General features: G+C 63.3%; 1 protein-coding gene across 1 annotated transcript; it reads left to right on the top strand.

Moving 5' to 3' along the window:
* Nucleotides 1–2,876: 2,876 nt before the first annotated feature.
* On the top strand, nucleotides 2,877–22,373 carry FBXO41 (F-box protein 41). Its single transcript, XM_059845576.1, has 12 exons — nucleotides 2,877–3,598; nucleotides 7,149–7,377; nucleotides 8,156–8,238; nucleotides 8,356–8,663; nucleotides 9,390–9,658; nucleotides 10,054–10,169; nucleotides 10,423–10,575; nucleotides 13,517–13,612; nucleotides 14,748–14,866; nucleotides 15,679–15,837; nucleotides 16,800–16,915; nucleotides 17,684–22,373. Exons 1-12 carry the CDS (start codon nucleotides 2,877–2,879, stop codon nucleotides 17,744–17,746), a joined length of 2,433 nt encoding a protein of 810 aa, XP_059701559.1. The 3' UTR covers nucleotides 17,747–22,373.
* The last annotated feature ends 113 nt before the right edge of the window (nucleotides 22,374–22,486 follow it).

Here is a 22,486-nt window from a genome sequence, read left to right as displayed (position 1 = left end):
CCCTCCCTCCCTCCTTCCCCGGGGCCTGCCTGGCATGGAGGTGCTGGCCGCGGGGAGCCCGATGCTTCCCGCGGGCTGCATCCCCGGTGCCCCGCATCCCCGTGCCCGCATCCCCGGTGCCCCGCGTCCCCCCGCCCCGGCAGAGCCCTGAGCCGCCCGGCAGCCGCCTCCTTTGTGCGGCGGAGCGGCTGAGCGGGCTCCGGCCCCCACCCCGCACCCCCGGCTCGGGGGTGGCCCGCGGGCGAGCGGGAGAGATGCTGCCCTCGCCGGAGGAGCCCAGCGCCGGAGGTCGGCGGCCAGAAGCAGGTATGGGGCGACAGGAGATGGGATGGAGCGGCGACGGTGCCCTGGGAGGCGGTGGCTTGTCCCCAGGATGCTCCTCACCCAGGGCCCCCGGGAGCAGCGGGACGCGGCGGGGACAAAGCCGCTGCCAGAATTTGAGGACGGACCCGCCGCTCCCTGCTCCAGGGGCTGGGGGGGAAAAAAAGCATCCTGATTTTCATGCCCACCTCCCCCAAGCCCTCTGTGCCTCAGCCCCAGCCGTCCTCGCCCACCTCGGTGCCCCCACCCCGCTGGAGCGCCGGGAAGGATGGGCACCAGCGGGGCGGGCAGCACCCTCCATCCAGCCCGGCATCTCCATCCAGCCCGGCATCTCCATCCAGCCCGGCATCTCCATCCATCCGCCCGGACATCGCCCTCCAGGCCGGCATCGCCCCCCGCCCGCAGCAGCCCCCACCACCTCTCCTCTCCTGTGCACCCCCCTCCCTCTCCAGCCAGGCAGGGAGCTGCCTGCCGCTGATATTTTGGGGGTGGGTGGGCAGAGGAGCGTTAAACAATGCCAAGGAAGGCAGGAAGGCTCCATGATGGATCGCAGGTAGCGGCGCCGGAGCAGCCCGGGGATGCTGCAATCCCGGCGGCGTTTCCCGGCTCCGGATGCCCGTGGGTTTTATTAGCGTAGGAACGACTCCATCCCCTCAAATCCCGGTTGTTGCCGTGGAGATGGGAGCGAGGCGAGGTTTGCGGCCGGGGTAGGACCTGCCCGGCACAAGGAGCGGGCTCGATGTGCCTCCCGATCCACCTGGGCCGATCCTGCCTTGGATTTCGGCCGGGAAATTCGGGCTGAGGCTGCTCGGGTGCCCCGGGAGACGCGGGCAGGGATCCAGGCCCGAGGCAGCACGGCACGATTCCCCATCCCTGCGCTGGAAAAGCGCTTTCTCATCGCCCCGGCAGCGGCCGAAGTTGCCGGACGTGCTTTGTGCTCGCCGCGGTTCGGGTTCCGGCCGGGCCGGGCCGGGCCGGTGCTCACCCGGGTGGGGTCGAAGCGGGAGGGTGTGTTTGGTAACCACCCCAAAAGGCAGCCAAGCGGGTCACAAACCCTCCCGGCTCATCCTGGGTTTATTTCTGCCGTGGATTTCTTGCCTTTGCTGATTTTTCCCTTAAAAAATGGTTTCCCAGCCTCGTGGCCTGGTTGTCCCTCCGAGGGCATGCTGAGCCACCAGGGATGCTGCCCTGGGACCAGCAGGGGTGGATGGAGGTTCCCTGGCAGTTCAGGGCTCACCAGCTGGTGGTTGTGGGATGCAGGAGGGCTCTGAGGGCTGTTGGGGTGGTGGGATATATCCCCCTTTGTGGGATATTGCAGAGGGATGAGCAGGGGATACTCCCACCCACGGGTGCCCCGGGTGTTCTGGGGTAAAAGCATGGCAGTTTCCATGTTTGTATGACAAATGAATGAAAAATGTTGTGCCCTGAGTTGTGTTTGTGCCCCCCAGCCTGGAGGGGACCTCAGCAGCCTCCTGGGGTGGATTTTCACTGGCTTGTCCCATTTCACAGGGGTGGGGTTCCCCCCAGTGATGTCGTGGAGGATTTTGTGAGTGGGGGGTGAACCAGGTCCCACCGAGACCCTCACCCACCCAGGCAGGAGAGGCCACCATGTCCCCCGGGCAGCCCAGGGATGGATGAGAGCTCTTGGGATTGATCCCATTCCAGGCTTCATGGGCTGATCCAGCAGGAGTGGGTTGGCCTTCTCTTGGAGAAGGGGGATCCCAGCACCTGCTCCTGGTGTTGGACACATGGATGGTCCTGGCCCTTGGGGACCCCTGATGCTGCAGGGACTCGTTGGGCAGTGGTTGGGCAAGAGAGCAAAAGGGTCACCCCTGCCACCTCCTGTGACAAGCTCAGGGTGGATGGAGTGAGATTCCTCTCACTGTGTTCCCCCAGATGGTTGTGAACCTTCCCAAGGGGTGGGAGACCTTGCCAGAAGTTGTGGATCTTCCCAAGGGTTTGTAGAACCACAGGACCATTCAGGTTGGAAAAGCCCTCTAAGATCATCGAGTCCAGGAACATCCCAAGGGCTGTGGAACTTCCCAAGGGCTGTGGAGCTTCCCAAAAGCTGTGGGTCTTCACAAGGGTTGTGGAACTTCCCAACGGCTCCAGAGCTTCCCAGGGCTCTGCAGGGCTCTGCACATTCCCAGGGCTCTGCACATTCCCAGGGCTCTGCACATTCCCAAGGGTTCTGTGCATTCCCAGGGCTCTGCATCCTCTTTATCACCAAGTGCCCTCCCAAGGGATGCACGTGGGTGGGAGGAACACGGGAGGCTGCCATGGAGGCACAGAGGGCACCCAGAAGAAGAACCAAGGAGGGATTTTTGGGGACCCCACCCCGGTATCACTGACCCCCATCTCTTCCAGCGCCCGGCACCGCTCGATGCTGACGCCCCCCACGGAGTGCCGCATCCCCCCGCTCCCTCCCGGGCCGTCCCCACGCCATGTCCCGGCGGAGCCGCCGCCCCTCTGCCGGGGGCTGCCCGGCCAGCCCCGCTCGGGCCCGGGGCGCCGCGCCATGAGCGGGCCCCGGCGGCGGGGAGCCGAGCTGCGGGATGGCCTCGCTGGACCTGCCCTACCGCTGTCCTCGCTGCGGCGAGCACAAGCGCTTCCGCAGCCTGTCCTCGCTGCGCGCCCACCTGGAGTACAACCACACCTACGAGACCCTCTACGTGCTCTCCAAGACCAACAGCATCTGCGACGCCGCCGTCTTCCCGCTGGCCGCCGACGCGGCCCTGCTGGCCCCGGCCGCCCGCAGGGACTACTTTGAGAGCACCTCCTTCCAGGGCAAGGACCAGCGCTTCTCCTGCGACCTGGTCCCCGCCGACGAGCTGGAGCCGGCGCCGTCCTCGTCGCCCTCGCCCCGCTATGTGCACGAGATCGAGATCCCGCTGAGCGAGATCTTCACCCGCGGCAAGGCCGTGGCGCCCGCGCCCGTCCCGCCCGCCGCCGCGGACTCGGCCTACGAGGAGGGCCTGGCCCGCCTCAAGATCCGCGCCTTCGAGAAGCTGGAGGTGGACAAGAGGCTGGAGAAGCTGACGGAGGAGGTGGAGCAGAAGATCGCCTCGCAGGTGGGCCGGCTGCAGGTGGAGCTGGACCGCAAGAGCTCGGAGCTGGAGAAGGCCAAGCAGGAGAGCCTGCGGCTGAGCCGGGAGAAGCAGGAGCTGGAGGACCGGGCGTCGGAGCTGTCCCGCCAGGTGGACGTCAGCGTGGAGATGCTGGCGTCCCTCAAGCAGGACCTGGTGCAGAAGGAGCAGGAGCTCACCCGCAAGCAGCAGTGAGTGCTTTGTCCCTGTCCCCACCACGGGGCGGGAGGAAAGGGGTGCCTGGCAGTGAGTGCTGGAGAACCTGTGGCTGCCCATCCCTGGAGGGGCTCAAGGCCAGGTTGGACAGGGTTGGGGGCAGTGGGGAATAGTGGAAGGTGTCCCTGCCCATGTGGGGGTGGAATGAGATGAGCTTTGGGTCTCTTCCAATCCAAACAATTCCCCTAAGTCCAGAGGAGCCCAATACCTCACCTCAGGGCCAGGGCTCAGGGACAGCCCCTTGGTGATGCCCATCAGCATCCTCCCTTATCAGGTTCTGCATCTTCTCCCACCCACTCAGTGTCCACACAGACCTGGCCCCCTCCATGGCCGGGTCATGGTGAGCCAGACCTTGTTCCAGGGCCACCAGTGCTCCCAGGACATGGCCAGGCTGGGGATCACTGAGCCACAGACTGGTTTGGGTTGAAGGAACCTTAAATCCCACCTCGTTCCCATCCCTGCCATGGCCGTGCCAAAGTCCAGGTTTTTCCCCCAGAGGGAGGGTGGGGCAGCCCGAGCAGTGCCACCCCGTTTGCTGTGCAGCATGTGGCACTGCCATCCTCACTGCCCACCCAACACCCCCTGCCCACCCCAAGGTTCTCTCCAGTCCAGTGCTGGGTCATTCTGCCCCTTGGTGCTGTCCAAGCAAACCAGACCTCGCTCCTCAGGAGCTGGAGCAAATCTGGTGGGACCCAAATCAGTGAGGAGGTTGTGGGGGACAGGCATGGCTGTGCTGGGCTGGGAGCACTGCTGGGATTCCTGAAGGAATTGTTTTGATTCCCATAATCCTCTGCACATTGGTGAATGACTTTGACTCCAAAATAATGACCTGGCTCAGAAACAGGGCTCCCAGGATGGGGGGATGGCCTGGGTGAGGAGCGGGCTGAGCCTGGGGCTGGATAAGGGCACCCCCAGGTTTGGGGGCACGGCTGTGGGACAGGCACTGAGGGGTTTGGGGGCTGCCTCGTGGGTGCTGCCCGGGGCACCTTGGGGATGTGTGGTGAGGGAATTGAGGACACCAGCGTGGATGTGTCTGGAGCAGGGTCTGGAGAGAGCTACACAGGGTAAATAGAGGGTCACATGTCTCTTGGTGGAACCTGAACAATGTTACCACCTAAAACCCTGGGTTTATGCCCCAAAACTACCTCCTGGACCTCCCATTCCTTAGAGACACCCTCCTTCCCCTCAACTGTCCCCAGCAGTCCCCAAACTCCTCCACCCCAAGAGACAAAATCCTTTGTGAGGCTGCAGGGAGAGCATGGGAAGCGCTGGTGGTGGGAGGAGGTTTTCTCCTGGATGTGAGGAAGTCATCAGAAATCATTTTAATCAGCAAAGCCTTCCCTGAAAACACTGTGGGGACATTTCCCAGCCCTGCCAGCTCCTACACACCATGAAGCCGTTGTCCTCCTGGGAGACCTTTGGCTCTGGGCTCCGTTTCCTCTGCCAGGAGTGTTTTTCCACCCAGTCCATGGGAATGAGAGAGACACAGGTGATAACCATCAGCATCACCTTACAGCTGCTGCCCAGCTCCACATTTGCCTTCCAAATCCCCTGGGACCCCTTCCAGGATCCTCCCCAGAGCATCCCCAGAGCTCCCAGGCTCTGCCTGCAAGCGGCAGGCTGGGGAGAAATAAATTGATAATTAATTGGTGATTAATTGCTAATTGATAGCCAGCAGTGGGAATCGTGTCACAAAGAGCTGCTCCCTCCTTTCCCTTTGTGCTTCTGAGCGGATCATTGTGTCCAGGTGTCCAAGGTCAGTGTGCAGGAGCAGGTTTGGTGTCCAGGGGTGCACAGTCAGGGCTCTGGGGTCACCTGTGTGTAATCAGGTGTCCAAGGCCAGCTGTGTGTGTGCTTGGGTTTCTGTGCTCAGCTGTGAGCTAGGTGTGCCTGTCCGAGGCCAGGTGTGCCCCAGACAGGTGTGCAAAGCTGGGTTTGTGCCTCTTCAGGGCTTCCTGGATGCTGAGGGGAGGTGTGAGCAGCTCTGTGTGTGTGTGTGCACCCCAGCAGTGCAGGTGTGAGCAGCTCTGTGTGTGTGTGTGTGTGTGTGTGTGTGTGTGCACCCCCAGCAGTGCAGGTGTGAGCAGATCTGTGTGTGTCTGTGTGTGTGTGTGTGTGTGTGTGTGTGTGTGTGTGTGTGTGTTTGTGCACCCCCAGCAGTGCAGGTGTGAGCAGCTGTGTGTGTGTGCACCCCAGCAGTGCAGGTGTGAGCAGTTCTGTGTGTGTGTGTGTGTGTGTGTGTGTGTGTGTGTGTGTGCACCCCAGCAGTGCAGGTGTGAGCAGCTCTGTGTGTGTGTGTGTGTGTGTGTGTGTGTGTGCACCCCCAGCAGTGCAGGTGTGAGCAGCTCTGTGTGTGTGTGTGTGTGTGTGTGTGTGTGTGTGTGTGTGTGCACCCCCAGCAGTGCAGGTGTGAGCAGCTCTGTGTGTGTGTGTGTGTGTGTGTGTGTGTGTGTGTGTGCACCCCAGCAGTGCAGGTGTGAGCAGCTGTGTGTGTGTGCACCCCAGCAGTGCAGGTGTGAGCAGCTGTACCTGGGGTGTGTTCACGTGGGTGCTCCTGGGATGGCTGGGTGGGAAGGGACCATAAATCCCATCAGTGCCACCCCTGCCATGGCAGGGACACCTCCCCCTGTCCCAGGTGCTCCAGCCCCAGTGTCCAACCTTGGGCACTGCCAGGCATCCAGGGCAGCCCCGGCTGCTCTGGGCACCTGTGCCAGGGCCTCACACCCTCCCCATGCTGCCTGGCTGTGTGTGTGCCTGGCCCTGTGTGCCACGCTGAGTGCTGGCTTTGTGCTCTCCTGGGGCTGTGTGGGGCACTCAGGTGTGCAGGACAGGGCTGTGTGTGTGTGTGTGTGCCTGCTGCACACCTGGGTGTTCCTGGAACATGTTGGTGTGCAGGGCTGTGGTGGCCACAGGTGTTTGGGCCGTGTGGCCTCGCTGGTGTGTCTGTGCCGTGCCCTCGTGTGCTTCCCTGGTTTTTGGGGAGCGGATGAGGACAGAGGGTGTTTGTACTGGGGTGGGGTCAGCTGGGGTCATGGAGCTGCTGTCACTTTTTGGGGGAAACAGCCCTGCTGCAGGCTCGGAGCTCCCGAGCACCTGCTAATTAATGTGTTAATGAGGGAGCCGGGGCCCTGCAACCACCGGGCTGAGCAGAGTTTAAGGGTGTCACTGCCATCCTCCTCCCTCACCCTGTCACACCATCATCATCCTCGTCCCTCTGCTCCATCGTGCTCAGGAGCCTGATTCCAGTCCTGGGAGCGATGGATGAGGTGCTGGGGATGTCACCTCACCCCTAAAACAACACCACCCCCCTGCATGCTGGGAGCATCCCTTCATCCCCGTCCTGCCCCAGCCCATCCCAGGGGCCGCCTGGGCTGGCACAGACCCGGACCGGGCTGGGGATGAACAACCCCGCTGAGCTCGGGTGTGTCCCAGCTGGACACAGGGCTGGAGGGGCTGGGCGGGGTGGGGATGGAGCTGCGGGCACGCGTGGGCAGCCCGGGGTGTCACGGCGGGTCCCCGTGCCAGGGAGGTGCTGCAGATCGACCAGTTCCTGAAGGAGACGGCGGCGCGGGAGGCCAACGCCAAGGTGCGGCTGCAGCACTTCATCGAGGAGCTGCTGGACCGCGCCGACCGCGCCGAGAAGCAGCTGCAGATCATCAGCAGCAGCTGCGGCACCACCCCCAACGGCAGCCTGGGCCGCTGCGGCACCCCGGCCACCAAGGCCATCGCCCGAGCGGGACCTCTGCGGGCACAGGCACGGCACGGCTTCGGGAGCGCGCCCGGGGCTTCGGGAATTCACCCTCGGCTTCGGGAATGTCCCCGGGGCTTCGGGAATGCGCCCGGGGCTTTGGGAATTCATCCTCTGCTTTGGGAATTCACCCTCGGCTTCGGGAATGTCCCCGGGGCTTCGGGAATGCGCCCGGGGCTTTGGGAATTCACCCTCTGCTTTGGGAATTCACCCTCTGCTTTGGGAATTCACCCTCTGCTTCGGGAATGCGCCCGGGGCTTTGGGAATTCACCCTCTGCTTTGGGAATTCACCCTCTGCTTCGGGAATGCGCCCGGGGCTTCGGGAATTCATCCTCTGCTTTGGGAATTCACCCTCGGCTTCGGGAATGTCCCCGGGGGCCTCGGGAGTGCGTCCGGGGGTGCTTCGGGAATAGGTCCGGAGCTTCGCTTCGGGAATGCGCCCGGGGCTTCGGGAATTCACCTTCTGCTTCAGGAATGTGCCCTGGCCTTCCAATAGGCAGCCCTGGCCTCGGGAGTGCGCCCCTGGGTCTCCGGTGCCAGGGGCCGAGGGGGCTCTGTAGGGACCCCACCTCCGTCCCGGGGGGCATGGATAATCCTGGGGGGCCCAAAGAGGGGCTGTCTCCCCGTGGGTCGGTGTTCCCGTGGCGCTGGGCGGTGCTGGAGGTGCCGCTGGGTGAGGGGTCCCCCAAGGGCAGCTGGCACCGGTGGGTGAGCGGGGTGCCCTCCCTCGGCTGCCCACGCTGGGTTGTGCCACGTCGGCCGCTCTTGTCCCCTGTCCCCGCAGAGAGAGCGGCACCCGGGCCCGGCGGTGGCCGTGCACGGTCCCTACGGCGGCGTGTGCAACCAGCGCTCCTCCTCCAGCACCGGGTGAGTGCCCGGCGCCGCCGCTCTGGGATTGTAACGGGAATTTAACGGGAATTTAACGGGATGGCGGGAAGGGGTGCACGCCCGGCGAGCCCTGAGCTGCGACATCCCCGTCCCCAGGGCCTCGAGCCGGGCCAAGGCCGTGTCGCAGAGCTCGGGCTGCTACGACAGCGACAGCGCGGAGCCGTGTCCCACGGACGACACGGCCGAGGGCCACCCGTACGCGGCGCGGGAGGCGCGGGGCTCGGGGCTGCGCCGCCAGGCCATCCAGAACTGGCACCGCCGGCCCTACCGCAACAGCACCGAGGGCGAGGAGGGCGACGTGTCCGACGTGGGCTCCCGCACCACCGAGTCCGAGGCCGAGGGCTGGGAGCCCGAGGCACCGGGATCCGCCGCGTCCCGACCGCCCGGCAGCTGCCGCCTGACGGGTGAGAGCGCAGGGGGTCCTGGGGCTGGGAGGTGAAGGGGTGAGGGCACAGGGGGTCCTGGGGCTGGGAGGTGAAGGGGTGAGGGCACAGGGGGTCCTGGGGGCCAGGAGGTGAAGGGGGAGAGCACAGGGGGTCCTGGGGGCCAGGAGGTGAAGGGGTGAGAGCACAGGGGGTCCTGGGGCCGGGAGGTGAAGGGGTGAGAGCACAGGGGGTCCTGGGGGCCAGGAGGTGAAGGGGTGAGAGCACAGGGGGTCCTGGGGCTGGGAGGTGAAGGGGTGAGAGCACAGGGGGTTCTGGGGGCCAGGAGGTGAAGGGGTGAGAGCACAGGGGGTCCTGGGGCCGGGAGGTGAAGGGGTGAGAGCACAGGGGGTCCGGGGGCTGGGAGGTGAAGGGGTGAGAGCACAGGGGGTCCTGGGGCCGGGAGGTGAAGGGGGGAGAGCACAGGGGGTCCTGGGGCCGGGAGGTGAAGGGGGGAGAGCACAGGGGGTCCTGGGGCCGGGAGGTGAAGGGGTGAGAGCACAGGGGGTCCTGGGGCTGGGAGGTGAAGGGGTGAGAGCACAGGGGGTCCTGGGGCTGGGAGATGAAGGGGTGAGAGCACAGGGGGTCCTGGGGGCCAGGAGGTGAAGGGGTGAGAGCACAGGGGGTCCTGGGGCCGGGAGGTGAAGGCTGGGGCAGCTGAAGCCGTGGGATGGGGATGGAGTTTCCCTCACCCGCTGTTCTCCCCAGTGGCCACCGACGCTGTGTGTCCCGCGGGCAGGCCCGAGGGGGCCGGGGGCAAGGTGTGCCGGCTGGAGCGGGGCAGCCCGGGCCACTGCAGCGAGGTGATCAGCCCCGAGATCCTCAAGATGCGGGCGGCTCTCTTCTGCATCTTCACCTACCTGGACACCAAGACCCTGCTGCGCGCGGCCGAGGTGTGCAAGGACTGGAAGTTCGTGGCCCGGCACCCGGCCGTGTGGACACGGGTGCTGCTGGAGAACGCCAGGGTCTCCTCCAAGGTACTGGGGAGGGGGTGGCACCGCCTGGGGCACGGCCCTTCTTCCAGAAGGGTGAAGCTGGGGGAGCAGCTCCCTGGTGGCTGGGATGGTTGTGCCATTACGGTCATGGGGGACACAGGTGGGTGCTTGCTCCGGTGCTGGAGGTGTTGCAGGTGAATGCTGGAGGACAGGAGTTCACGCTGGCACAGGTTTGCATGTGCTTTTGTGGTCACACCCACGAATTTGTGGTCACACCCACGAATTTGTGGTCACACCCAGGAATTTGTGGCGCATGCTTTGCCACGGCCTCCTGTGTGCCTCTCCTGACATTTCTGCCACGTGTGTGCACAGCCAGGGTGGGTGGTGTGGGACGTGCTGGGGTGTCCCTGGCAGTGACTGCCACCGCTGTGCCCCAGTTCCTGGCCATGCTGTCCCAGTGGTGCACCCAGATGCATTCCCTCACCCTCCAAAACCTGAAGCCGCGCCAGCGGGGCAAGAAGGAGAGCAAGGAGGATTACATGAAGAGCACACGGTGAGTCCCCCTGTCCCCGTGTCCCCTGTCCCCGTGTACCCTGTCCCCCTCCCACAGCCGGAGCTGCTGCCCCTCAGGGCTGCTGCTGCAGCTCCCTGAGCCCCAACATCCGTTTCCACGACAAACTCCAAATCCACTGTGGCTTTGGGGTGTCCCGGAGCCAGGGGTGCCCGTGGGATGTGTCATGTGAGCCATGGGTGCCCGTGCCACGTGAGCAGGGCTCCTGGGGCTGATGCTGGCTCTTTCCTGGCAGGGGCTGCCTGGAAGCGGGGCTGGAGTCGCTGCTGAAGGCCACGGGCAGCAACCTGCTGATCCTGCGCATCTCGCACTGCCCCAACGTGCTGACCGACCGCTCGCTCTGGCTGGCCAGCTGCTACTGCCGCGCCCTGCAGGCCGTCACCTACCGGTGAGCAGGGCCACCAGGGCCACCACAGCGCGGGGCAGGGCTGGGGACACCGCGGGGACAGGGCTGGGGACACCGCGGGGTGTGCTGGGATCAGCCCTGTTCCCTGACAGAGCATGGGGACAGGGCTGGGGACACCATGGGGACAGGGCTGGGGACACCGTGGGGTGTGCTGGGATCACCCCTGTTCCCTGACAGAGCACGGGGACAGGGCTGGGGACACCGCGGGGACAGGGCTGGGGACACCGCGGGGACAGGGCTGGGGACACCACGTGGTGTGCTGGGATCAGCCCGGTTCCCTGACAGAGCACAGGGACAGGGCTGGGGACACCATGGGGACAGGGCTGGGGACACCACGGCGTGTGCTGGGATCAGCCCTGTTCCCTGACAGAGCACAGGGACAGGGCTGGGGACACCATGGGGACAGGGCTGGGGACACCATGGGGTGTGCTGGGATCACCCCCTTTCCCTGACAGAGCACAGGGACAGGGCTGGGGACACCACGGGGTGTGCTGGGATCACCCCTGTTCCCTGACAGAGCACGGGGACAGGGCTGGGGACACCATGGGGACAGGGCTGGGGACACCACGGGGTGTGCTGGGATCACCCCTGTTCCCTGATAGAGCACAGGGACAGGGCTGGGGACACCATGGGGACAGGGCTGGGGACACCACGGGGTGTGCTGGGATCACCCCTGTTCCTTGGCAGAGCACAGGGACAGGGCTGGGGACACCACGGGGACAGGGCTGGGGACACCATGGGGACAGGGCTGGGGACACCACGGGGTGTGCTGGGATCACCCCTGTTCCTTGGCAGAGCACAGGGACAGGGCTGGGGACACCACGGGGACAGGGCTGGGGACACCACGGGGACAGGGCTGGGGACACCACGTGGTGTGCTGGGATCAGCCCTATTCCCTGGCAGAGCACAGCCCACCTGCTTGGCTGCAAAGGACCTGCCTGTCCATGGCAGCCCAGTGTCCCCAGTGCCAGCTGTCCCTGCAGCTGCCATCCCTTCCAGGCTGCTCCCATGCAGGTGTTTCACTTCCAGCTCCATCCCCACCCCCCATTACCAATCTCATCCTGGCTGGATGGGCCGGGGGCTTGGCAAGGAGGCACCACTTCATGGTAGAGAAGGGTGAGGAGGAGGTGCCCAGTGAGGTCCCACCTGGCTGTCACCCCTGATGGAGGATCCTAGTGGAGGGGAGAGGCTCAGAGTCCCTCTGTCCTGGGAGGGAGGAACAGCTCTGCCAAGGGAGAGCTAAGATTCAGCTTGGGCACCTTGCCTGAGGTCAAGGACACAAGACTCATGATGACCCTGGAGGAGGTCACAGGTCCTGGAGGACATCACTGGCCACTCCTTAGTTTTGGCCACCTGTGGAGACAGGATTGGCCTCCCCTGTACCCTCCAGGAGGATGATCCTGGCTGTGCTGCAGCTGCAGACAGCCACCTCAGCCTTGGTGTCTGTTCCACCTGCTCCTCATGCAGCCAGGACAGAGAATCCTCCAGGTGGGAAAGCACATCCAGCCACTCCCTGGCGTGACCCCCAGGAGCCCAGAGCCGGCTCTGACCCACCCCACGAGACAGGAGACAGCTCAGAGCTGCCAGGCTGGACTCCAAGGCTGCTCCTTTGGCTGCTCCCCGGGCAGCAGAGCGAGCCTGAGCTCTCCTGGCACACCCTGAGCTGTGCCTGTGACACGCTCTGATTAACCTGCTGCTCTTGGCACCCTGCTCCAGCAGAGGTGTGAGGCACCCCAGATAACACCCAGCCTTATTTTTAGGCTTGCCTGAAGTTCTGAAGTGGGACATTTAGACTTGGGAAGTGGTGGCCTCGGTCCCTGGAAGGCTCCTGGTGTGGTGGCACAGCCTGGGGACTGTTTGGGCTGGTGGCATCAGGGTGGTGCTCTCTGGCACCTCTCCCCAAAGCTGGGCTCCACCCCAGCTCACGACAAACCCACACCTGCCCCAGCCCCTGCCCAGGTCTCAGGAGGCCTCGCCTGGTACCTCCAAGGACACCAAGGAGGAGCCACAGCAATCCCCTGCAGGGACATTTGGCCAAGAGCCACCTACAGCCACGGTGGCACAACCACAGAGCAGGGACAGAGGCCACAGAGCAGCCCCTGCCCCTGGCTGGGGTGTCCTTCCAGCCCTGGCACCGTCCCCATCCCAGCCAGGCAGGTGGCAAGGGACACCAACACAGTGTGACCTGCAGGACAGGGACAGGTTCTGTCCCCTGCAGGGACACACGGCCTGGCAGTCTCAGCCAGTCATTTGTCACCTGGGCATGTGGAAGGTGCACCTCCAGAACCTTCCACATTCAACCTCTCCTTCATCCCCCCTGCCCCTCTTCACCTCCAGAACCTTCCACATTCAACCTCTCCTTCATCCCCCCTGCCCCTCTTCACCTCCAGAACCTTCCACGTTCAACCTCTCCTTCATCCCCCCTGCCCCTCTTCACCTCCAGAACCTTCCACGTTCAACCTCTCCTTCATCCCCCCTGCCCCTCTTCACTTCCAGAACCTTCCACATTCAACCTCATCTTCCTCCCCCCTGCCCCCCTTCACCTCCAGAACCTTCCACGTTCAACCTCTCCTTCATCCCCCCTGCCCCCCTTCACCTCCAGAACCTTCCACATTCAACCTCTCCTTCCTCCCCCCTGCCCCTCTTCCCCCAGCCCCCCTCCTGCCCTGCACCATTCCAGGGGGGAATGCTCCAGACCTCCTGCACAGGGTCCTGCTGGGCTGGCTGCTCCAGGGGCAGCTCCTGGGCTGTAAATAATGCCCAGACTGGTGCCCCTGGCTGCTCCAGGCAGCTCCTGGGCTGTAAATAATGCCCAGACTGGTGCCCCTGGCTCTCCAGGCAGCTCCTGGGGGATGCAGCCCCAGCCCAGGGGTGGCACTGCTGCTGCTGCTGGGGCCATCACGTGTCCCCTGTGTTGTTGCAGGAGCTCCACGGACCCCGTGGGCCATGAAGTGATCTGGGCCCTTGGAGCAGGCTGCAGGGACATCATCTCCCTGCAGGTCGCACCTCTGCATCCCTGGTAAGGCCTGGAGCCACAGAATGGGGAGGGACCCACCCAGTGCCCCCCCTGCCATGGCAGGGACACCTCCCACTGTCCCAGGCTGCTCCAGCCCTGTCCAGCCTGGCCTGGGACACTGCCAGGGGTGGAACTGGGTTAGGAGGAGGCCACGCTGAGTGTGAGGGGCACCACTGAGCTGGAGAGGATTTGGGTGCCAGAACCTGATTTGCTTAGGGGATGAGCAGCAGTCCTGGAGCCCAGCCCGTGGGACAGGAGCTGAGCCCACCCCTCCCCATGCACACTGGGAGCTGCTGGGGGTCTGCCCCTCCCTGCTGAGCCAGAATGTTCCAGGGAGGCTGCTCACATCCCGATGAAAGGCATCTGTGCTGGGTCTGGGAGGTGGCACTGAGCATCCAGGGCCTGTCTGAGCTCTGCCTGCTCAGCAGCAGCAGCCCTGGAGGGCTTGGGTGTGGCTGAGAGGGTGTCACTGCTTGGGGGGCCGCAGCAGCTGCTCTCATTTTGGGAAAGCATTTTGGGGAGATGCTGGTGGAGCCTCATCTCCACCCCACAGTGTCTGGGTGCCCAGGAGCTGATGGCTCACACGGCAGGACACTCAGCTCTGTGCCTCAGGACAGTCCCTGGGCTCTGTTCATGGCCATGTCACCCCCAGGGGATGTCACCCCCAGGTGTCACAGCCTGGTGGCTGCCCTGGGGGAGCAGCATGTGGCTTCTCCACCTGAGCCAGAGCCCAGGCCCTGCTGCTGCTTTGATCCCTGCAAGCAGCAGAGTTCAGGGCCTGATTTGGGTCTCCAAGGTTGGGATCACAGAATCCTGGAGTGGTTTGGGTTGGAAGAAACCTTGAACACCACCCAGTGCCACCTCTGCCGTGGCAGGGGCACCTCCCACTGTCCCAGGGTGCCCCAAGCCACTCCAGCCTGGCCTGGGGCACTGCCAGGGCTCCAGGGGCAGCCCCAGCTGCTCTGGGCAGGGTTTGGGGCGCTGGGCACACGGAGCTGCCCCGTCCCCATGGCAGTGGGGACACCCCGGGGTGACCCCCAGGCTGCTGGGGTGGGAGAGCTCCCGGTGCAGCCCCTCCCAGCCGTGCCTGGGCGGGCTGGCGGCCGTGCCACCCCAGCTGTTGTCCCTGTGTCCCCAGCCAGCAGCCGACACGCTTCAGCAACCGCTGCCTGCAGATGATCGGGCGCTGCTGGCCCCACCTGCGCGCGCTCGGCGTCGGCGGCGCCGGCTGCGGCGTGCAGGGCCTGGCGTCCCTAGGTAGGCACTGCTGGCTCCCAGAGCGGGGCACTGGGCTGGGGAGGAGCTCTGGGCCACCAAACCACCCTGGGCCCCATGCCCACCCTGTCCCCAGACCAGCACTCACAATCATGGGTCACACAGTGGGTCACTGGGCTGGGGAGGAGCTCTGGGCCACCAACACACCCTGGGCCCCATGCCCACCCTGTGCCCAGCCCAGCACTCACACAGTGGGTCACTGGGCTGGGGAGGAACTCTGGGCCACCAAACCACCCTGGGCCCCATGCCCACCCTGTCCCCAGCCCAGCACTTGGGATCACGGGTCACACAGTGGGTCACTGGGCTTGGGAGGAGCTCTGGGCCACCAAACCACCCTGGGCCCCATGCCCACCCTGTCCCCAGCCCAGCACTTGGGATCACAGGTCACTGGGCTGGAAAGGATCTCCGGGGCCACCAAACCACCCTGTGCCCCATGCCCACCCCGTCCCCAGCCCAGCACTCACAATCATGGGTCACACAATGGGTCACTGGGCTTGGGAAGGGTCTCTGGGATCCCCAAGTCCACCCTGTGCCCAATGCCCCCATGTCACCAGCCCGGGGCACTGAGTGCCACCTCCAGGCATTCCCTGGACACTTCCAGGGGTGGGGACTCCAGCCCTCCCCGGGCACCACCTCCCTCCTGCTCTGAAGGGACAAGGACAGGGCAGGGAGGTGCTCCCTGGGGTCTCTGTGCAGAAGCCCACCCCCCCCAAGCTCCATGGGTGCTCCTGCCCCCCTGGTGCCCCCAGCTGTCCTGGTCCCTCCCCCGTGGTGCTGAGTGCTGTGTCCCCCAGCCCGGAACTGCATGAGGCTGCAGGTGCTGGAGCTGGACCACGTGGCCGAGATCAACCAGGAGGTGGCAGCTGAGGTGTGCCGGGAGGGGCTCAAGGGGCTGGAGATGCTGGTGCTGACCTCCACGCCGGTGACCCCCAAGGCCCTGCTGCACTTCAACAGTGAGTAGCACTGCCAGGGCCGTGGGCACGGCCTGGCACCCAGACCCAGGGGCAGAACAGCCTCCCAGCCCACCCACGGGAGCTGCTGGGAGCTCTCTGGGCGTCCAGCAGCCCCTCCAGGGATGGGCCAAGGAGAGCTGATCCTGCCTTGGGCCATGGGGAGGATGGAGATGCTCCCTGCATGGCCCCCAGGGTAACCAGGGCCTCAGTGTTTGTGCCAGACCCGAGCCCTTGGCCAGGGCAGGGTGCAGAGCCCCAGGAGGGCCTGTCCTGGAGGTCACAGCTGTGGCTGGAATGCTGGAGCCCACCCCTGTGGGTGGCAGGCAGGGATCCCCAGGGCAGAGGGAGGACACCAGTTTGGGATGGTGTGGTGTTGTGAGGTCCTCAGGACGAGGTGAGAGATGAGAGTTTGACTCCATTTTCAGAGGGCTGATTTATCATTTTATGATATGACATTATATTAAAAGATGATATACTAAACTATACTGAAGAGATAGAAAGGAGACATCAGAAGGCTGGACAAGAATGAATGATAAAAACCTGTGGCTGACCAGAGAGTCCAACACAGCTGGCTGGGATTGGCCATTAATTAAAAACAATCCACATGGAACCAATCTAAGATGCACCTGTTGGTGAGCAACCTCCAGAGCACATTCCAAGCACCATGACAAACATTGTTTACATTTCTTTTCTGAGGACTCTCAGCTTCTCAGGAGAAAGATCCTGGGCAAAGAAGATTTTTCAAAAAACATCATAGTGACAGGACAGGGCATCCAGGGAACATCTCCCAGCCCGTGGTCCCCCCTGCCCAGACCCTGGCCAGGCCTCCTCTGTCTTCAGGGAGAGGAGTGCCCACACCCAGGCAGCCTTGAGGAGCACAGGGTGGGGTCTGGGGTCCCTGCCGGCCATGGGGAGGCTTCTGTCCCCAGGTGAGGAGATCCAGGTGCTGTCTGTGCCCCCAGGTGTGTGCAGGAACCTCAAGTCCATCGTGGTGCAGGTGGGCATTGTGGACTACTTCAAGGAGCCCCACAGCCCCGAAGCCAGGAAGATGTTTGAAGAAATGGTGAACAAACTGCAGGTAAAGGAGCCCTGTCCCAGCTCCCAGGGTGTCCCCAGCCCTGTGTCCTCCCAAGGCAGGGGCAGACACGTCCCCCCTCTCCCTCCTTCCCAAGGCAGGGATTGGAGATGATGCTCCCCCTCTCCCTTCCCCACCCCGTGTCTTCCCATGGCAGGGATTGGAGATATCCTCCCTTCCTTCCCTTGCCCTGTGTCCTTCCCATGGCAGGGATTGGAGATATCCTCCCTTCCTTCCCTTGCCCTGTGTCCTTCCCATGGCAGGGATTCCCCTGTTCCTCCCTTGCCCCTTTCCTTCCCATGGCAGGATTTGGGGCATTCCCTGTCCCTCCCTCAGCCCCTGGCAGGATTTGGGGCATTCCCTGTCCCTCCCTCAGCCCCTGGCAGGATTTGGGGCATTCCCTGTCCCTCCCTCAGCCCATGGCAGGATTTGGGGCATTCCCTGTCCCTCCCTCAGCCCCTGGCAGGATTTGGGGCATTCCCATTTCCTTCCCTCAGCCCATGGCAGGATTTGGGGCATTCCCTGTCCCTCCCTCAGCCCCTGGCAGGATTTGGGGCATTCCCTGTCCCTCCCTCATCCCCTGGCAGGATTTGGGGATTCCCTGTCCCTCCCTCAGCCCCTGGCAGGATTTGGGGCATTCCCTGTCCCTCCCTCAGCCCATGGCAGGATTTGGGCAGGATCTGGGCAGGATTTGGGGCGCTCCTTTCCCCCTCCCCACGGAGCAGAGGCCCTGCTGGCTCCCCCCAACCACACCGTTCTCTCCTGTTCCAGGCCCTGAGGAAAAGACCTGGCTTCTCCAAGATTTTACACATCAAGGTGGAAGGAGGCTGTTAGCCCTTCAGGGAGCCCAAAGCACATTCCCTGCTCTGTCCCTGAGCCCAGAGCCCCGGCGGGGCCGGACGGGGACCCCCGGCTCGGGCACCAGGACCCCCAAACTCTCGCAGCCCTCGGGGCCGTGCCGGGTGACAAGGTGCTACTCAAGGACAAGTTTTGGCTGCCCCCAGAGCCAGGCCCGTGCTCTTTGCCAGCAGGGAGGATGGCCGTGCAGCCCTGCGGCTGCTCCCCGCCGAGGGTCCGCCTCTGGGGCCGGCTGTTGCAAGAACTCTGCTCTGGGGATCCCTGACCCCGTTCTGGGGCTCTTGGCTGGGCTGGCCACTGCAGCCCCATGGTGCTGGACCTGGGGTGGGAAGGGGCTGCTCCTCCCCCAGCATTCCCACAGGGTTTCTGCTCCTTTTCCTTTGGGATCTGGCAGAGGGGCCCCCGAACCCGGGAGACGCTCCCAGGAACCAGCAGCCAGCACAGCACAAGCCCAGGAGCAGAGCTGCACCTCGGGAGCCACGGGACACCAGGAGAGAGGGTGCTCCTCCAGAGGGCTCCAGCCTCACTTCCTCTCCACCACACCCCTCCTGCCAAGGCAATAAACCACCTCCAAATCCTCACCCAGCAGGAAACACGGGTCACGCTCCTGTCCCCACCACCCTCACCCAGACTCCAGCCGGGGTCCGTGGTCCCACGTGGAGAGAGAGACTGGCACAGGACACCCACGTTTGCCTTCCCGAGCAGCCTGAAGGAGAAACCTGGCCAGATTATCCTGGAATGATCCTGGGAAAAGCACCAACCAAGAGCTGACCCTTATCTACAGCCACCATTTTCCAAATCTGATTTTTCTTCTGAGTGTCCTCAGCCTGCAAGGACATCATCATCTCCAAAATATCCCTTTTCCATGGGAAATGGCTTTGGAAGGGCATCCAGCAGGGTCAGGCATGTCATTCCTCCACCCTGGGGAGAAGGGACCAGGAGGTGACCCCGGGACTGGGGACACCCACCAGAGCACTGCCAGCAGTGGGGACAGCCCCAGCCCCCTGTCCTGGGACCCACCGGGCTGAGCGCAGAGGAAGCGACTGGGGGAGTGGATCTGGGGCTTTTCCCTCTGCTCTAGACCAGCGCTGGAGGTGTTGGTGCCTGCTGGCCAGCCTGGCTGGGAGGGGACAGCTCCCAGAGCCTGTCCCTTGCCCAGCCCTCCTGCAGCAACGGGCTCACGTGGAGCATCCCCCCAGGAGGGACCGGGCTGCAGATCCAGCACCACGTCCCTCGCCCATGGCACAAGAGCTGCTGACCTCAGCTGGAGCTGCCACACAGCCCGTGGGGATCCCCAGAGCAAGGAAAAACACCCCAAATCGCTGAGGCCAGTGGGGCTGGAGGCAGCTCGAGACCCTCCAGCCACCCTCCATCCCGCCTGCCCTGAAGCAGGGTGGGGTTTTGTGGCCCCAGCCCCGTGGGAAGCAGCCCTGCTCCCCCTCCCATGCAGCTCTCCAGGAGGAGGCTGTTCCTGAATGCACAAAATGTGGGAGCCCGAGAATGCCTGCGAGAAGCTCCTGTGCCCCCCAGGTCCCACCGGTGAGCTCCCGGCTCCCTGCCGTGCCCACCGTGGGTTTACCTCCACCCTGGGGAGCCTGGCACACTCCTGACCCAGGGGCAAGAGGAGCAAGGGATGCCCCGACCAGCAAAAAACCACCCAGCAGAGCTACAACCCCCAGGGACCGTCTGGAGCAGGAGCCTGGCCCAGTGGAGATGGCAGCACCACAGCACAGGGACTCACGGAATCCCTTGAAAAGAAAAACAAAACAAAGAACCTATTTATTTCTATAAAGAGAAGAAGGCAAAAAAAAAGATTTTAAAGGAAAATTATATACTCAGCATGTTTATACACTCTATGCTTAAAGACTCTCATGGCCCAGAGTGGTGGCCCAAGCCTGGAGGTGGCTGCTCCGGGTGTGCCTGGAGCCCCTCCCGGCTCCTGGGGCTGTGGGGAGGGCGAGGATGAGGTGATGGGAAGAGGAGAGGTGTGAGGACTCTCAGAGAAGCCTTCTGTGCCAGAAGAAGGGGTCAGCGAGTCGCTGCGTGTGTGGTGGCCTTGGTGACCTTGTGACACCCCCATCCCTGCGCTGCCCCCGGGGCTTTGGAGGCACGGCAGGACCCTCTCCTGGATTCCTGGTGCATCCCAGGACCCTCTCCTGGATTCCTGGTGCATCCCAGGACCCTCTCCTGGATTCTTGGTGCATCCCAGGACCCTTTCCTGGATTCCTGGTGCATCCCAGGACCCTCTCCTGGATTCCTGGTGCATCCCAGGACCCTCTCCTGGATTCTTGGTGCATCCCAGGACCCTTTCCTGGATTCCTGGTGCATCCCAGGACCCTCTCCTGGATTCCTGGTGCATCCCAGGACCCTCTCCTGGATTCCTGGTGCATCCCCAGGACCCTCTCCTGGATTCCTGGTGCATCCCAGGACCCTCTCCTGGATTCTTGGTGCGTCCCCAGGACCCTCTCCTGGATTCCTGGTGCATCCCAGGACCAGATCAAACCCTCACCTCTCCTCGGGGCATTCCCAGAAAACCCAGCTCAGCAAAGGCACCTTTTTCCACAAATCCTCTGATGACACAAGACCTTGAGCAGGTTCAAGGATTAGAAGATGGAAAGTGGGGGTTTCTTCCTGTTTTGCTTGGGCTTGAATGGATCCCTTCCTCATCCTCCTCCTCCTCGGCTGGGGATGAAGCTGGCACAGTGACAGGAGCGGTGGGAAGGAGGGCCCTCCTGGTGGCTCCTAATTGCCCAGCTTGTTAACGAGCTCATTAACGGCTCTGAAATGTCAGAGGATCCTGCCCCTGCTGCCTCCTCTGCCCTGTCCCGCCGGGGGGTGGCTCCCCAAGGCCCCATCCCCGCGGGAGGCTCCGGCCACCCTGGCCCCGGATTCAGCCCTGGATTCACCGGAGCCTCGGCCCCATCTCCTCTGGAAGCGATGGGAACACCCAGAAATGCCGAATTTCCTGGGAAAGCCTTGAAGCCACCCAGCCCGTTCAGCTCAGCCCCGAGGAGAAGTGCCAGAGGGGCTCTGCGATGACAATCCCAGTGAAATCCAGGGATCCGGGGACAGACTGGGGTCCCAGCCATGGCCACAGCTGGCAGCAGCTGGATGGACAGTGGTTCTGAGCCTGGCTCCTGCAGGACCGGTTCTGGGGAGGTTTATTCCTTTTCTCGTGGTTTTCCCAAGGTTTCCCCGTGGCTGACATTGCCAGCATTCCCCTTCCCTGCGTTCGGGGCTGGCCAGGGATTGTCACCAAAGGCAGCTCGGGGGCCAAAGCCATCCCAGATCCCTGGGTTTGTGTCTCCCGGGGCTGGATTTCCCTGGCTCCCCTCACGCCCAGCCCCAGGGATGCTCTGGGGATCAGGGGCCTCCTCCTGCCTTGTCCCTCTGCCTTGGGGCTCCAGGGTGTCAGGGGCTGGGGAAATGGGACCCCCAGACTGGCTCTGCCCCACCAGGGTCTTAAACTGCTCTGTCCCTCTTCCTGCCAGGTGTCCTGGTCCCTGCTGCCACCAAGGGCAGGGCCATGGCAGGGGCTTGTCTGGATCGCCCAGAGGAGCCTGGATTTAGGGAAAACAGAACAAGAACAAACCAGAAGTGTTGGTAATGGCTCCTGAAGAGGTTAATAGATGTTTTCCTTCAGCTTTTAGGGGAGGCCCCAGCCCAGGAGTTGGAACATTGCTTCAGCCTCATTTTGGGGTGAGAAAAAGCAGGATGAGGTGGAGCAAAAGCATTTGGGAATTGGTGCCAAATGAGAAAGTGCTTTAAGAGGGAAAAAATCCCAGGGCACAGGGAGATTTTGGGAAGCAGAGATGGTTTGTTGCGAAGCATTGCAGGGTGTTGTGAGGTGGTGATGGACCTTCTCCATCAGCAGGAGGCAAAATAATCCCTGGGGAGGGTGGGAGAGCACTGAGGGAAAGCTGCTGCAGCAGCGAGGAGGGAAAACTGCCCAAAAGCAAGGGAAAAAAAGGGATTTTCTAATGCAGCCTCGGGATTGAGCCCGTGGAGGCCAACGAGGCAGGTTGGGGCCGGGGACAAGTGGGTGCAATGGTGTGGGGCAGTTTTTGGGAAGCGAGGGGGTGATGCACAGTTGCTTCGAGATAATCAGAGGAGATAATCAGTGCAGAGGATAGAGATATAGAAATCAGGAACTGGAATCATTCCCTACAGCCCTGGATGGCAGCGGTGTACAGCGACCTCCCCTCCCCAGAGCTTCCCGTGGCCTCCCTCCCAAGTTATTTTTTTAACTCTCTATAAATTTAGGTCTATTTTAGTCTTTCTGCAGCGATGTGCCAGTGTCTGGAGAACCAAACATCCCTTCCTGCCCCACCCCGTGGTCCCTGGATGCTAAACCGGGCGAGGTGTGAGATGTGCCGAGCAGGGCTGGGTGGGCAGGGCTCGGGGCAGGGCCAGCTCCGGCCGGCCCCCGCGGGTTTAGCACTTTGGTTGGAACTCTCACCTGTAGACGCACTTTGATGTTGTTGCTTTGAAACTTTGGCAAGTGTAAACAATGTGTATTTAAAGAATTACAGAGAAACGACCCCCAGCCAAGCGTGTAAAGAGCTATTTTATGACTCAGTGTTGAATAAAGACTCTGGAGATCGAGCTGGGTTTTCACTCTGCCGGGGCTCACACTGGACCCACACCAGTGACACCAGTTGCAGTCTGGGGCGTACTGGAAGTGTCCTCCTGACTCCCTCTGCAGGTCCGTGGGAC

The sequence above is a fragment of the Haemorhous mexicanus genome, chromosome 4, assembly GCF_027477595.1.
Source record: "Haemorhous mexicanus isolate bHaeMex1 chromosome 4, bHaeMex1.pri, whole genome shotgun sequence".
Lineage (NCBI taxonomy): Eukaryota > Metazoa > Chordata > Aves > Passeriformes > Fringillidae > Haemorhous > Haemorhous mexicanus.
The sequence above is the reverse complement of the archived record's forward strand: the minus strand, read 5'-3'. Positions and strand labels throughout refer to the sequence as shown.